The sequence below is a fragment of the Pygoscelis adeliae genome, unplaced genomic scaffold (genome assembly GCF_000699105.1).
Source record: "Pygoscelis adeliae isolate BGI_AS28 unplaced genomic scaffold, ASM69910v1 Scaffold174, whole genome shotgun sequence".
NCBI lineage: Eukaryota > Metazoa > Chordata > Aves > Sphenisciformes > Spheniscidae > Pygoscelis > Pygoscelis adeliae.
Window position 1 is genome coordinate 6,402,282 of NW_008824676.1, and position 16,924 is coordinate 6,419,205.

General features: G+C 37.2%; 2 protein-coding genes across 5 annotated transcripts in view; one reads left to right on the forward strand and one right to left on the reverse strand.

The window, feature by feature from the left end:
* OXR1 (oxidation resistance 1) overlaps positions 1-7,311 on the forward strand; it is a 152,466-nt gene extending 145,155 nt beyond the window's left edge. For all 4 annotated transcript variants that reach the window (XM_009323099.1, XM_009323100.1, XM_009323102.1 and 1 more), the window contains 3 exons: positions 3,517-3,612; positions 4,463-4,536; positions 5,300-7,311. In XM_009323099.1, the coding sequence (XP_009321374.1) occupies positions 3,517-3,612; positions 4,463-4,536; positions 5,300-5,435 (306 nt within the window). In that variant the 3' untranslated portion in view covers positions 5,436-7,311. The remainder of the gene's footprint in view (positions 1-3,516; positions 3,613-4,462; positions 4,537-5,299) is intronic.
* Positions 7,312-13,709: 6,398 nt separating this feature from the next.
* Positions 13,710-16,924, reverse strand: part of ABRA (actin-binding Rho activating protein) — a 5,898-nt gene continuing 2,683 nt past the window's right edge. Inside the window, exon 2 of the mRNA XM_009323103.1 lies at positions 13,710-14,202. Within this exon, the coding sequence (XP_009321378.1) occupies positions 13,725-14,202 (478 nt within the window). The 3' untranslated portion in view covers positions 13,710-13,724. The remainder of the gene's footprint in view (positions 14,203-16,924) is intronic.

The following is a 16,924-nucleotide window of genomic DNA, read 5'->3' on the forward strand; positions in this document are numbered from 1 at the left end:
AAATTTGAGTACTGGTTTCTGCAGAACTCCAGCAATAGATAGAATAAACACCAGCAATTATGCATTCTTTCTGACTCTTTCATATTTAATTTTTAACCTTAAAAATTACAGTTAATGGAACAGATAGTAAAGATCAGGTAAAAATGAAATACAGTCTTGAAGTTCAAATTCTAGTGTTGCAGAAAATATGCATGAAATCAGGGTTGGAGGTAATTGTTTTGTGACATTGAAGTAACCAAATAAAACCCTAAAAAGTTACATTGCTAAACAACTCAATTGATAGAAACTTGAGGATTAGAGTAATCAAATACTTAGTATCTAAGGCTTTGATATTTGGTGTGTTGTCCTTGAAGGACAATGAACCAATAATTCTTAAAGTTCTGATGGAAGACCTGATTTTATAATTGTCATTAAAAGCCTTAGCCAAAACTAAGTAAAAGCACGCATAGAAGAATCCCTCTCCCAGCCTTTACTCATAGAGATTTTTCAGCAATACCCGAAGTACCAGCTTAGAATGATTGACTACTATCAATCTAAAATGTCATCATCTAGTCTGAATCACTCTGTAAAGTCTTCTCACTTAAAACATATTTCAACTGAGCCAAGCTATTTTTAGAAAAAGGTTTTTAGAGTTAGTATTCCCTTCCAATCCAAACTATTGTATGATTCTATAATAGGACAGCTATTGCTTCTCTTAATTTAAACCTGAAATCAAACAGCAGTTTTAACTGTCTTGTCTATAATGTAAATTTTGAGTTCTTCACAAATTGTGGGGGAAGAGAACACTTTGCATGTCTCTGTAGTACTAGACTAAATGAGTGTGATTGTTTAAGCCAGCTGATTTTCCACAAATGTCAAATAGCAATGTTCAGATCTACTTAATTCCTAATTTCATTTTCCTCTTTTTTTTCCTTCCCCCGTATTGTTGTTCTAATAAGCACTTCCTCACCTATCATGCCAGAATTAAGGTGGACTTCTCTGATCTTTTTTCTTTCTTTTTTTAAACTATTGTTGCTACTGTTTGACTATATGATCACTTAATGTTCTGAGCACGATTTACTACAAATCCTGTGTTGGATATTATACTTGGTCAACTCTCACTTGAACTTTCTCTGACCCACAAGGCCATCTAACTAGTAATGGGCTAAAAGAAGAAAAGTATAAAAAGCTGTAGGACTCATAACTGATGGGATAACACTGGGGGCTCATTTCAAGCCTACCTTAAAAAAAACCAAACAACAAAAAAACCAACAAAAAAAGGTAAAACAAAAAAGCCTTCTGGAGAGTAACAGGAAAACAAACATTTCTTCTTTAAATAATTCCTTCATTTTGGTCTGATTTCCCCAGAAAGCAAAACATAAATGGTAGGTTTGTTCTCTCTTAAGCCTGTTCTTGTCATTTAGACTGGGGGATAACAGAGAAATGTCTTGGCAGTGTTTGATCCTATATGTTGAATGAAATAAATGTCTGTGCAAAAAGAGGATTGGGCTAGTTCTCTTGTGAGCTTGCATTAAAACAGAGGTATGAAACTGCACCTCAGTTCATGGAACTTCAAACTTTTAGACTGAATTTGCTCTTTAACAATGCATCTGAAACTGACACAGGTCTTTGAAAGTCAGCACCTTTAGCTGACTGTGATACTTTATTTCATCACTTTGTCAAGTAAATTTAAAAATCCTCCAGAGAATCAGATTTTAGTGTGTAAATACTGATCACATGTATGCTCAAACGTAATTCTCTTCATTTAGGTAAAGGAACAGTTTTACACATGAGTAAAGTATCTTGTCAGTGTAGTGACATTTTGTTCTTAAAAATACATAAATAAATAAAGTAGTAATAATATAAGGAAGCTTCTGTAGGTGTAATGACTTAAAGGAAGTTTGGTATGTAAGTCCTACCTCTCTTCTGCTCTTAACAATGGGATCTCAACGGTGACTTCTAAAATGTGCAGTGCTACCTGCATCAAGTTAATTTTCTTTGTTATTGTGCATACTTTTTTCCAAAATTATTAGAAGTTTATTGCAAGAGATTAGTGCTTGAATTCAACAAGATTTCAAAACATCTGCTATTGGCATGATTGATCCGTTAGACTTAAGACGCAGTCTGATGTGCATTATTAGGATGTTTGAAGAAAATTATCCCTGATATTCTTTAGAAGACTAGTAATTTTTTTTCTCGTAACAAGTCAGTGGAAGATTGTGTATTGAGGGCAGGCGGGTGTCTTGTTTCATAATGAGCTCATCTTTTCTTTACGTGACTCTTTTTTCAGGCTTGCTATCTTCTATTTCAATTAGAAGTTTCTGAACAAGAAACTTTCTGGACCGCATAAAATTCCTGAGAAATAAGGAATTTTCTGACAGCGGTTGTTCTGAACTGGTAACTCAAAATCGAGCTGAGGCAGTCTTTATTAGATGCTTGATAGCTGTATATAATCCTTGAGTTCCTGATCTGAAGTTCGTGCTCACCTAGTTTTGTGTTTGCTAACAGCTACTATAGAGCTCAACATGGAAAGGAATGCTTGGAAAACCTACCTACAGCTAAAGAGTTTCTTAGGATGGGTAGAAGAAAATAGTTTCTACTTTACATCCTGAACATAATCCAAGTCAGGACACTAGTTTTAATGTCTCGCTCTCATCAGTCCCATGCTTCTCAAACTCACCGTTTAATGTGACAAAAACACAGAAACTTTGTTTTTTTCTTTCTTATACAGACATATGAGAGTGTGCTCGAGGAGTGCTTTGGTACTTACATCTACTCTGCTCTTGCAGATGTTGAAACAAGCTTCCTACTACCAACAGAAATACTGATTTTGGGAGGGTTGTACTTCATGGGGTATAGTTGATATTGTATAACTATGCAGGGTGTTTTTTTTCTAGTTATTCTAGTTCCTGAGAAATCGATACTACTTTAATCGGGTTTAAAAATCCAATAATCTGTCCTTAGATCTTTTTAACTACTGTTGTAATGTTCTTATTACTGAATATTATAAATACTTTTACTACCCAGCAAAGGCTTAGTTAAAATCTGCCTCTGTTGTAAGACAGGGTAACCAGTGTTACTTGTTATTTGGATTGGAATGAATAAATAACATGAAAAATAACAACTTAGTTACAGCTAGGAACTTGCTTAAAATAGCCGACTTGAAGTGGAAGAGGAGGTACATATGAAGGAGCAGAATCTTTTGATCTGAAATTTTAAAAATATGTACATTGTTTCTGAGAATTTCCTGAGTTTAGTTTTTATCCCTTTGATTTTTATTTTTTTTTACTGTGTTCACTCTTTATTGAGAGAGAGTCCTCCTACCTCCTTTTTATTGTACCACAAAGCACCATACCTTATCTCAATCAATGCACTTGGAACTGTGATACCATGTAAAGCTTATCCTGTAGTGAATTCCAAATTTGGCAATGTTTACAACCAGATTAGTTTATTAGTTTACCAGTTACTATCATTAGAGGTTCTCAGATGCTGTGTAGTTTTTCTTAAGTATTTTCTCTTGCATATTTTTGCTTACAGGTTTTTGGTGCACTAGCATCTGAACCGTTTAAAGTGAGTGATGGCTTTTATGGGACTGGAGAGACCTTTATGTTCACTTTTTCTCCAGATTTTGAGGTAAGTAGTAAGAGCTTCATATGCTTTTGCTGTTTTCCCCATATGCATTGTCATAGAATCATAGAATCATGAAGGCTGGAAAAGACCTCTAAGATCATCGAGTCCAACCGTCAACCCAACACCACCATGCCCACTAAACCATGTCCCTAAGCGCCTCATCTACCCGTCTTTTAAATACTTCCAGGGATGGTGACTCAACCACTTCCCTGGGCAGCCTGTTCCAATGTTTAACCACTCTTTTGGTAAAGAAATTTTTCCTCACGTCCAATCTAAACCTCCCCTGGCGCAACTTGAGGCCATTTCCTCTTGTCCTATCAATTATCTTAAGATAATTACTGAATAAATCTAACCGTAAATAATCTGAAAAATTCTAGGAGTTCGCCCAAAAAATGTCATCATACTAGATTTTTCACAAAATACGTAAGTGCACAGTAAATCGGTAGTGTTTGCATAGTGAAAAATGTATTCAACCCGACTCTTTTGTTGTATTGAGATTTTTCTACTATTCTAAATTCTGCCAGGTATCTGTCTGAAAATTCACAAACTACATCCTTTTAAAGGGCATATCATCTAACCTAAGCATATTTTCTTGGTATTTTTCATTGTGTAGAAGTTTCAGTGCTCAAAGACAACCTCTTTTGGAATGGTCTTATTTTAAATAGTATAAAACGTAAGAGAAGTTTTGTCTGCATGTATCTTTTCCCTGAATTTTCTGTGTAAACTTGGTAACTTCATTAAATTGGCCTCTAGCCACCAATAGTCTGTCTTTACTGGTGTTTGGTTTCCCCTCCACCCAAACAAGAAGTTCGGATATTTTAACTTACTAGTCTGTTTTGGTGTTTTTCATTAGGTTTTCAAATGGACAGGAGACAACATGTTCTTCATTAAAGGAGACATGGACTCCCTTGCTTTTGGTGGAGGAGGGTAAGTTACAATTTCTTTTTGTCATTAGAGTCTGTTAAAAGTGCATATGTCTGCACACCTTTGAAAAGAAAATTCGGAATTGACTTCAGTTTGATAGCTCAAGACTCAGCAGTTACCAGCCAAGAAAGATTTAATGCCAGATGTTTAGCTTCCTACGTTCAGGAAGCTTAAACAGGAGGTTTGTCTTCAGCATAGTGTGGCATCAAGTTTCAGCCCTGCAAGGTTATGATGCCTTGCATGCTCTACTTATTTGTGTGTCTTGGTATATTCAGAACGGACACAAATAGTATGATTCTGAAGATAGGTAAATGTGAAAATTATCTGTAACTAGAAGAGGCTTGAATTGAAACTGTACCATCCCAAGACATGCCAGTGTCTTCAAAAATGTTATGTTCTCACCCCTTTTTTCCCCCCCATGCAAGTGCACAAGCTTCTTCTGGGATGTTTCCCTTATTTGTTATCAGCTTTCTCCTCACATATAAGAGTACTGTTATGCCTTTTTCTTAATGCAAATGGAAGGGGCTGAAAACAGAAATTCTGGTTAGCTTTTTATTTCAGAATATCTGAAAGAGGGATATTCCCATCCCAAATTAATAATAGTAAAAAAGTGAGTCTTTGCGGCTTCAAATTTATCAACTGCTATGAGGTACTTCTGTTGAAAAAGAATTCTATAATTCCTCCTCATTTCTGAATGAAAAATACATTCATAAGTTTAATGCTTGCTCCCTCAGTCTTTTGCTTTAATATATTGTCTGTCTTGCAGAGGGGAGTTTGCTCTTTGGCTCGATGGTGATCTCTACCATGGAAGAAGTCATTCATGTAAAACATTTGGGAATCATACACTTTCTAAGCGAGAAGACTTCATTATTCAAGACATAGAAATTTGGGCTTTTGAATGAGTATTTAACTATTTCTACAGGGTATTGTCCCAAACCTGACAAGAATCAGTGCAGCTCAAAAATCCCTAGGAGCAATATAATGCACCATTTTACCTTTTTGATTTTTTTTGTAAGTCTTCAGCGTGGCCATCTAGTGATTATTTTGAAATAGCAGGCTTTTTTTCATGCTCTCACATCTGTAATATACTGTCCTACTTTTTCTAAGCTGTAGACACTTTCACAAAATATACACCGTGTAGACTAAAAACTAACATCAGTTACTTTGAGCCTTGCAGCCTACAAAATTTTCTTATCCTTATTACAGTTGCCTCCCAGGTTTCCCACACACATCTTTCTGCAATCCTGCTAGGGGGCTGCTTCACTGAGTATAGGTTATTATTTTTGTATTAAATTATGTCTATGAATGAAGTTGCCCTCTGTGAACCTATATAAGAAAGCTGCGTGTGGGTATTTGGTAGCAGTACCGCAGAGAGTGGTCCGGACCAATGATGGGTTAATTCATATGGTGCCACAAACAGATGAGAAGCCTAGCATTCCTTCTTAACACATACCGCTACACGTATGGTGAAGTTAGAAGATATCCAAAGTCAACAGTGCCACTTGTCTTGTTTATTGTTCATGTTTAGAAAAAAGTCAGTTAATACATGTTCTAGCTGCATGCTGATTGTATTAAAGAGTGTTTTGCACATGCTGTTAATGATCTGCAGGTTTGGGACAAATACTGACAATATTGAGCTACGTGGCAAGGACTTAAGAAATAGCAAGGGAATGTAATATGATAGTTCCACAAAATTAAAAGGCTAAAGCAAGCAAAACTCAGTGAACAATTTGTAGCTATAGTAGGGCATTAAAAGTACAGAAACAGATGCATCTTTCTTCAACGTAGTGTCAGATATATACTGTTATACTGTTGTAGCCGTGTAGCACACCAACTCCAAGAATATAGCTTATTCCTGTCCAAAGAAAAAAATAGTTGTGATGTTTTTGAGTGGGTCTATGTTGTAAATTTACAGTTAGCACCAGCTCTGATTAAAATGAGATAATGTACTATAGGTAGACAATATTGTAATTCAGTAGACTCGTGGAATATGCAAACTTACTGTCATGTGACCTCAAAAAAAATGACAGGCTAGAATACAGTTCCAGTAGCTCTTGTCCACTTTTGTAGGAAAATTGATAAGCCATTGTGGCAATAACAGCTCAACAAAACTGTTTGTTTCAAAGCTTTTATTCTATGTTCTGCAAAAACAAACAAAAAAACAAAACAAAAAAAATTGCTGTTAAGTGTGACAGTGACTGACTTTGTGCTGAAATTTCAGCTATTTCAGATGAACATTGTATATTATCTTGTAAATTAATGTTTAAAGTAGTTTTGTTATTATAGAAAAGTGTTGATTGACGGGTTGCTTATAGCACTTTAAATTATTCTAGAAATGGAATAAAAGCCAAATGGGTTGGCTTAAATAGATGTAGTTGTATATTATTTCAAAATATTTACATCTCTGGAAAGTTTTAAAAACTTATTTGAAGACAGCTTACTGCTATGGTAATGAGAAAGGGCAGATGTTTCATCTATAATATGCTAATGCTCAATATGAATAGAAATACAGGGCTTTGTTTCCTGTCTCTATGTATAGCTCTTTATCCTTATTAGAACTTAGTGCAATGTGTAGACTAAATGTTTACAAAACAAGGAACTGTAAATAAATTGAAATGGCTTTTCTCCCCTTTGGTCTTCCACAGCAGTATTATTGTCTTTGTGGAGTTAAGGCTGATTATTACAACAACAACAAAAAAAAAATCCTGTAATGGATTTTAAGTCCTATAAGGTCACAGTGATGTATAGCAAATAAATCTAAATATATGTAAAAATAAACTTGAGTTGGAGTTTATTTAGAAGTTGGAGTTTACTTAAGCACAAATGCAGATTACTGCAGTTAATTTAATAACTTTACTGAATATATAGGATGCATTTGCTCATCCTTTTTGGGATTTTTGGTTTTTGAAAGCCCAGTGGGAAGTGGCGAGAGTGAAATACTGTCTTCAGCCATTTTCAAGGGCGGGGGAAATCTCAGATTACCTTTGCTGACAAAACAAATTCATTCAAGTGCTTAGTCTCTGTCCTAAGCTCCTATTGCAAATAAAGCCTATTTTAGATTTTAAATGCTACTGTGAAGAATTTTATAAAGAATTATACTTTGAAGAATTACATAAAAGCACAGAAAATCCTCAGCGGCTGAATGTCTCTGAGTATTGGACCAGTCTTGGAAAGGCACATGGGGAAGAAAAAAGTGGAAATCAAGAACAGTATAGTAAGCAGTACAGTAACAATCACGCTTGTATAAATACTAAATTAGTTAAGGAACAGAAAGGCATTCGAGTTAAAGTATAAGTGACTGAGGTAACACTTAGTGGTGTGACTAGCTGTGTAAAGGATCGACAGAGTAATGCATGTCTATTAATGAAAGACCATGAATTTTGTTAACCAAAGGTGTAGTTAACTTCTGTATGACACACATAAAAGACTGTATAGATGAGATCAAACGCACTGTCTTGATGTACCTCCTGCCTTCAATTCAATATGAATTTTCTGCAGTGTAATTCCTTTCCATCTTTCTGGCAAGGTTTGCTTCTATGATTGTAAAGAGTTGGGGTTTGACATGTGCTGAAGGCTTTATGAGCTACATTTTGAAAGAGTTCGGTGCCAGAAGGCTGTCTCAGCATACAGTACTTGGATGTACTCATTGACTAACGATGTTTTGCTCGGATACCTGGGATTCTTACCACATCATCTTTCAGCTCTAAATCCTATTTATGTTAATTACTGCTTTTGTATAATCTGCAAAAGGACATGATTTCTCACATATGGCTTGTGCTTGCATCCTCCTGCTCACCTATATATACTACATGAGATTTATTTTTTTTGTATAGGAGTTAGCATGTCTGCATGAAATCCAGTCTTTGAAGAGGAGTAAAAACATTTACTACTCTCAATTTCAAATTAAAAGATAATCTTGATTTGGATACTCTCCAGTATTCCTCATTGAGGACTTAAATCTCACTTTTATGTTCTTCCTTTGCTTTTCCTTTGTAAATGAACACGTCATCGGGGTGTTTTACTACTGTCACAGCAACAGGGAACTCAATTATGGGAACAAATCTCTGCTCTGTCTCCCTTTAAGAATACCTGCTAGTGCAATGTGGAATAGAGCTACACTGTGGTACTGGAGCAGAGAGAGTGAGTCCAGCTGAGTGAATGGTGTACGCTTAGTGTATTATGTACAAACCAAAGTGGTCCTGCTGGCTGTCCCACTGCAGTATCGCCAACGTCAGGTCTGTTTAAGCTCTGCTTTCTGCTGTCCTGCTTATCTGACGAGCTTTTAATCCTTGTTGAGTTTCTGTTGTAATAGTTACGCTGCTAGTAGCACACATGCTGTTGGATGCTAAACTACTTTCAGTGTGCCCTGCGGTGGCAGGAGTGACTTTAGTTGAGATGTTGGTGTGGTGCAATGTATACATAGCAGCTGAAGTAGCTGTGGCAACAGGGCTTGTCAATATTTGTTGTGTGATCAGTGGTGATGGAAGATCTCGCCACAAATGTTATACTTTCCACTACAGCTAATTTTATTTCAGTAGCCTTCCCTTGTTTTAAAAATGAGCTGCAATACTGAACCCTGGCTGTACAGAAACATTTTAAAGAAGGAATTACTGCCGTGGAGGAGGAAGCTGACTTCCAGTGGGTGCAATACACATCCAGTGAACCATCCACTCGCTTCAAGCCACTGCAGCAACTGTTGTGTAAGACTTGAAAAAATACAAAGGTGTGAAAGCCAAATTTATTTCTTCTGATACAAATTCCATGCTGTCACTTAAGCATGAAAAGTACATTCAGAATATGGAAAATGTACTTCACAGTTCCTACAGAAGACGAGGCAAGTTTTTCAATACCAAGGAAGGAACTTCTGCTTTCCTAGCAAACTACGCAGCCCTTGCAAGAGCAGCACAAGCCTCAGACATCAAAATGAGGGAAATGTTATTTATCGGAAGGAAATTCGTTTCAAATAAAACATTTGGGGGTAAACACAGTATTTAAGAAAATAATGTGCTAAACTACCATGAGAGTAACTAAGAGTTGCTCGCTCTTTGTCTGAAAGAGTAAGGGTTTTATTTTTGAAGGAAGTCAGAAATAGGAAAGCAGGTCTTAAAATCTACAAAGACTGCTTTAATCAAGCAGTTTCTGACCTTTATTGTCTTACTACTTAAAATTTAAGTAGAATATTTAAATTCAGCAGAGGTCGCTCTAGTTTCACAGGAATGTAAGTTACAATATAGTTAGGAGAGTTAGACTGGATAATTTATGGAGTACTTTGGTTGTTTTTTAATGAATTCAGATTTATTTTCTCCACCTACTTTGCATGGATAAACTTGTCACACATCTTTAAGTAAAAAAAAAAGTTATAAAACATTTAACCTACATGAAACACTTTCATATGTCATAAATTATATCAATATTTAATATTTCTTACACAAAACCTGTAAATACTTTTCCCACTTCACAAGGCTTTATATGTTACTGCCTACTCAAAGCTAAACGATGGAGGATAGTATGAGGCAAATCATTAGTCATATCACATGTATAGTTTTCATACCCAGTGGAAATAAATATTTTGTTGGAAAAATTGCAAAAGTTTTTGGGTTTTTTTGTTGTTGTATAAAGTTTTTAACATTGCATTGGGATGACTATGAACAGGAAGCTTAAGAAGTTATCTGCAGTGAGCTATAGATTTATGATGCGTGGTAGCGATTACATTGTAACACAGCTAATCAAAGGATTTAAAGGCAAGGAGAGACTTGAAGAGGGCTTGTGAGCTTGAAGGCTAGTCTTTTTTCCCTCAAATGTCAATTGATCTAATGTTACCTTTCTCTAAACCTATAATCTTGTTTTTATCCTATATGGTAAGTATAAATGCACATGTATCTGGACTTTGCAATATGCAAGAAAACATCAACTAAACAATATGATTAAGAAAGTAGAGTGCCACTGGTCCATTCTGTTGCTAAATGTGTTTGAAGAAAAATTACAGAAATTAATTTCTCTGCTATGTTCTGTAAAGGAGAAAATGGGAAAGTTCCCCATCTCCTCTGTCACTGAAGTGCAGTTCAGCTGGGAAGTTTGCCCTGCAGCTTAGGTCTGTCCTTGCCTCTCTTGCCCCCAGTATTAGTATATGCATTATATGAAACCGGTGAAGCGTAGTCTTGTCCACAGTGAATTCTGGTGGGCCTACAGGAGCCTGCAGAAAAGACAGATGTCAATAATTTGTTGCTCGCAAATGTTTAAGTGAATGATACTTTTGTGAATCTCAGCATTAACGTAGGTGCAGATATGCCTAAATTTCAGACATTAAGACTAGGTGAGGAGCAATTGTTCCTCCAAAGGAAATGCTTGACTTGCCCTAATGAACCTGGAGGAAGACGGCTGCATTTGAGAATGCCAGCAGTTTATTCAGTCCAAGTCAGGTGTCTGCCTCCCTACATCGTATGGGGTGAGAGCAGTAAAATGCCAGACCTAAATCTGCTTGTGATCCAGTCAGCCCAGCCTTTTTTTGTCAATAGGCATGCAACAAGGCAGAGAGAGCTCTCATGTGAATGAAATTTGTTGGCAACAATTGCTGCCTTTCTTTTGTGTAACGATTTCTTCATTAGAAGCAGTGCTCAGCAAGTAGAAGATAAAGTAGAAGAGGCACTCAAACTTCCATGTTCCTATCGAACAGGTAGGAAGAAGTGGAAAAACTTACTTTACTCTTCAGTTTCCACAGGCTAATTTGGTGGCTCAAGACCTAAGGTTTTTTTTTTTTGATTCCTACTTCAGCAGTACATGCCTAGTCGTATTCCGGATGTTCCCCTGAAGGTGTAGTAGATGGCATAGACTTCATAACAAAGCACAAGCTCTTATTACACGCTGTAAACATGCAAAATATTGAAATGCACCTCTTAGTGGTATATTACGGTTTGAGTGTTTCAGCACAAAAATATATCACTCCTGCTGGCTCGGGTCAGTGAATGAAAATATGTACGATTCCTCATGCAATGGTGAGGTGCTCTTGGGCCTTGTCACATGTGAACATAACACTGAAAAAACATCTGTGGTGAACTCTATCTCTGCTGTGCTGTCCTGTGGTAGGATGAGAGTTCTCGTGAGCAGAAATATGTAATTCACTTAATACTTATGTGCCTCTAGTGTGTATTCTTTGTACAGGCATTTTGTATAAGAACTGTTTCATTTCCATGCACTCTGGAATCTTGTTTTGGTGCTTTGGACAGAGAAACCTTCACGGGGAAATATTTTCAACTGCCTGTGAACAGGAGAATGTACTTACATTTTGAAAAAACTTAGTGATGCTTTACTTCACAGAATATGCACGCGTATTTCTTCTCTAGTGTGTGGGAGGAATAACCCAAGAAATAACCAATTAAGGCTTTTATTTATAGTTCCTGTATTCCTTTGACAACCAAATTTCCTCATAACAATTTAGACAGCTGTAAAGGTCATTATATAAAGACATAAAGAATAAGGTAAGAATATGCAGGTAAATACCCTGATATATAAGTATTACACTTAGAGGTCAGTTTTGCAGGTCAACTTGAGTAGTCTGAGAGATCTCAAGAAAACGTTAAGTAAGTTCCACTGAACCCATCTTGTAATTAATTTTTTTCTTCCTTAGGTTCACAACATATAACTGTGCCTAAAATATTAATGATTTATACAGACTTACAATAGACATAGTAATCAGTTCTTGTATCACTAACTTGTATTTGATTTATGTGTTCATTGGAGCTTCAAACTGGAGTACCTGTACTCTCATAGTAAGTTAGCAATACTTGTTTTATCACAGAGACAAGATGTTCGTATACTTTTCTTCTGTAAGAAGATATTTGCTCTTTCAGTTTGAAAGAATCTTATGGGGAAAAAAAAACTTTTTTTTTTTTTCATTATGGAAATTACTTGCCCAGGCATCTCACTCCAAAACAAATGCTTTTCACATGAAGCACATTTTTACCAGGATGGCTATTTTTACAGTAGTAGTTTAGAGAAACAGTGATCTATATAATCCAGTAAGCATTATAGACCTTACAGACGTCTAAGATTTGTGCATAATACAAACAATTTTAAGACCTAGAAGTATTAGTTCATTAGCGTTTACTCCTCTTCAGCATCACCTGGACTGAAATATATTATTTCAGTGATATCAGAATGGTTCAAACGGCACATGCTGTAAAATTAGGCCAGTGTTTCTGTGTAATATGAAACACCATTTTCCTTAAAGTTAGTTGATTTTAGTTATGAACACTGTTTCTGTATCTTTTCTCACAGAAGTACATTTCAATGGAAGATGCTGATAGTAGTCACTTTTTTACTATCACTTTTACTTGTACTATTACAGTACAAGTACCTGACTGTTTTTTATGTTACATGTTGTTTTCCCCTGTATTTATAAGAACCGTATTTACATAGATAATCAGATGATACGTTGCACAACGCTGCGTAGGAGGTATTTTCTATGTGGCTATCTATTAAAAACTTTTTTGTGCATTACATTCTATTGGGTGTTTTTTCTCCAACATCCATAACTAAATATGAAACTAATAAATTAGTTATGTAAATACATTAAATATGAAACCTCATTTATAAAAAGAAGGATTTTGTCTTAGTTTGTATGTGATATGTAAGATAAAGTTGTGTCAATAGTTGTCACAAGATAATTCTGCAGTAGTATTTGCATGTCCTGTTTGTAAAAGAAACAAATGTATCCTTGATTCTGTGTTCAAATAAAACTTTTTACATGCATATAAATAGATTAATTGGGAAATACGTGCACAAGATCACTTTCAGAGATCAAAAACTTGGTCTGAGTTTATATTGTCATTCAGCTTCTGATCTGGCATGGTTTGTATTCCTGATATCCCAGTTTAAATAGTTGGGAAGATCTTGAATGTAAGAACAAGTAAAAATTGGAGTTCATTTGTAGCTATTTATATTGCTATGGGGTTTTTATTTTTCATGTAGTAATTAACTGAAGTGTCCTGCAAGCCCTCCTGGTACAGAGAAAAATCCATTCAGATGCTTGCATTATCACACAGTAGTTATAAAATAAATACTCAGAAAAATGCTCAATGTCTTTTCTGTGCGGGTGAATGGGGGGAATCTTGTATTCAAAATGTGCAAACGCTAATAGCAAGGGAGAAGTGGAAAAAGGTTTACCAAAACAAGATGCTCTTGTTGTAGCAGGCTTATTTTAATAAAGTAATTATGACATTATCATCCCTTCCTTGCCATAACATTTCTCCCTCAAAGTCCACCAGCCCATGTTTCCTGGCTCTCATGAGAATCCCAACAACCTTATCTGAAATACGAACGTATCTCTCGAAGAGTTCCCCAAAAGTGACCTGGATCTTGCCGTCGGGCCGTGGCTTAGCCATTGATTGAATGATGAAGCACATGTCTCTAATCTCCCGGTGGATGTGGGCCTCGGCTCTCTTGGCCCTTTCAGCAGTTTTGGTTCCTTCCTTTGGACGGCCGTACCCTTCATCTCCTTTGTGCAGGCGTGTGGACATGGCCAGCTCATGGTCAAATTCCTCGCTGAAGGGATTCAGCTTCTGCGTTATCATGTGCTGGTCGGCCCATTCTTGCCATCTGTCCTTCAGGCTGTTAACGGGGCTGTATTTCCTGTGGGCTTTGGTACTTGCTTCTTCGCTAAACCTGCTTGCACTGAAAGAAACAAAAAGGGCATTTGGGCTTTGCATTTCATTTCGTTACAGAAATTAATTACAGAGTTCTACTACTAATCTCTTCTATTAACTTGGTAACTGTGTTTTTCCAGACGAGATGCTAACCACCAGATGGCATGAGTTCACTACTTCTAAATTAGTTCTTTGGGGGCTTTTAGTCCATGTTCCAGTCTGCACTCAAAAGCAAATCCGCTGATCACAGCTTGATCTCATCTACGTTACCACTCTCCAGCCTAGATTTAGGCCCATTTTGACAAACTTTTGCCCAGAATGACTTACTGTTTCGCCCCCCTACAGCATTATGTTGCTGATTACCTGCACTTTCTATACCTTTGGTCAGTCATGCAGCTCCCCATTTCTGCCTGCCCCGATGTTATAGATGACAATAACTGTAAGTGTACAGACTGGGTCCTCAGCTATTCTTGGCTGAAAAGCAAAGGGTAGTGTCTATAAAAATCTGTCCCCTGCTATAGGTGTCAATGTTTAAAACAACAAAAATCTAATAGAGTGCAGTAGCTCTGCCTACACTTACGTATTTGAAGTATGGGTCTGAACAAGTATTGAAGTCCAAAATTCCTATTCCCACTGTCAGGGTATAAGCCTGAAAGAAACTTAGGGCTACTGAGGTTTGTGTCAAGGTCAAAGGATAAGGAAAGACCTTCAGAGGTCTTATTGATTTGTGTGTGTGTGTGTGCGCCCACAGCAACATCATATTGCTGGATGACTCTAGGCAGACAAATTGTTGATACTCTTTTCTCTAGTGGCCAATCTCACATGTTGTGTGGGAGCTATAGATAGTCTGAGCTAGCCTCTGTGCTGTCCACATCCTGTCATTGTGTCTGTACAGAGCTCGGCTAGGGAGTACGTTGTGCTGTGGTTGTGCCAAAGTAATTTGTTTTCTAATATTTGTACTCCCCAGAAGGCTGCTCTGAAACCTCCCCAGTAATGTCAGCTGAATATTAACAGTAACACCAGAGAACCAAAATACAGTTAGCAAAACCGTATAGAGGACTGTAAACCTGCAGAAAAATTTGTTTCCCTGCTGTTTGGGCATTCCTTTGTTTTCTACCAAGCTTGTTGAAAGAGAGAATAGGAATGATGGAGATGTCCCCAGTTCAGGTCTGTGCGCCAGAAGGATGGCAGTACTGGGCAGCACTATAGTGCTAGAGCAAGAAGTGCAGACACTTAGTGCCAGGGACAGAAGAAGGAGCAGGAGAGCAGGACCACTCTTTTAGCTGTGGGGTTGCCTTTAGCTTGGCTTAGCTATATTGAGAAACTGTATTTAAAAAGCTGGAAAATACTCTTGCCCAATCAATAAGGTGAAAAGCATCAGAAGAATCGAGCACATAGTGTTGCCAAGTAAATCCAACACATTCTTCTGTGGTGTGACTGCAGAGTAGGCAGTGTGTATGTACCTGTGGTTTTGTGCATGTAAATGATTAACAGGTAGGTGTTGGCAGGAAAGCATTAAAATATATCAGTGGCGTAAAGCTCCACAGTTTTGTTTCCTAACAATAAACCAAATCCTCCTGTATATAAGCGGTTGTCATACAGAGAAAGGGAAAGCTCTGATCCTTTGCCCCTTGCCCTGAATTGTGGCTTCATTGCCCAGAGGAACTGTGGGCACAGGGTTTGGTTACGCAAAGCAATTTGTTTCCTGAAGCCTACGGATCTCCCAAAAGCCATAGAAACCGTGTGTCACTGCAGTCCTAATTCCAGCTGAAGCTCAGATTGATTACTTCCCCCACTTTTCATGTAGGAAAGTACCAGTGAAGGAGGGGGGGAACCCTAAGTGAATCAAAATTGCTTAGAAGAACTGATACTAATGGTCTCAGTGGAGCTGATGAGCAGATCCCATCACAGAGAGCTTATCCCTCAGCCACAGCGAGCTGCTCCCCCTTCTCTCCAAGGGCCATGACACCTGAGAAAGTCCTGGAGATTCAATTCCCCAGTCCTGATAACAGCACTGTAAGTGCAGAAAATTACTTATGCCAGATTTCAGTGGAAGAGAAAGCTGTAAGTAGAGGGTGTTATTTCAATCATTTGTACCTCAGTAAATATGGCTAGTTGTTTTTTTCCTAGGTAGCAGCACTAAAATTAGATGTATGGGGAAAATATATGTAAAGTTTAACAGAAAGATAGCAATTTTGTTTCTACTATAGCATTTTAACATAAGCAATTTGTTTTAATTGAGGTTATTTACAGATAATATCAGCTGCAAATGTATCCTCTGTCCCCACTGTATGTGTGAAATCTTTGTTTTGAGGTCCTAACTTCTGTCAAAGTGCACATGGTCTCTCCCCAAAGCAGAGGCCACAAACTTTCAAGCTCTAGGTTACTGGAAAGCTTTTTTCAGTTTGGCCATTAACCATTTGCTCCTTGTGGTAGATGACTGGTCAGCTGTACAGCAAAGCATCATTCTAATCCCCAATCTGAATAGTTAAAATAACTGTGTGTGTTCGGACAGCTGTGCTAAAAAGTACCGTATGGTTGAAATCCATTACTATGCTAGTCATAGTCTCATGCTGATCATGGTAAATGCTCGCTAGTAGTGAGGTATAAAACCTGAGCAGTGGGAATGGTACAGCCTGCCTGTCTGTCTGCAGAAGGATTGTGAAGTCTTTTGCCATTTTCATCGGTGCTAGTCCCAGGTTTTCATTTCTGAAATAGCGTTTAGGATACAGTATGAACATACTGGCCCT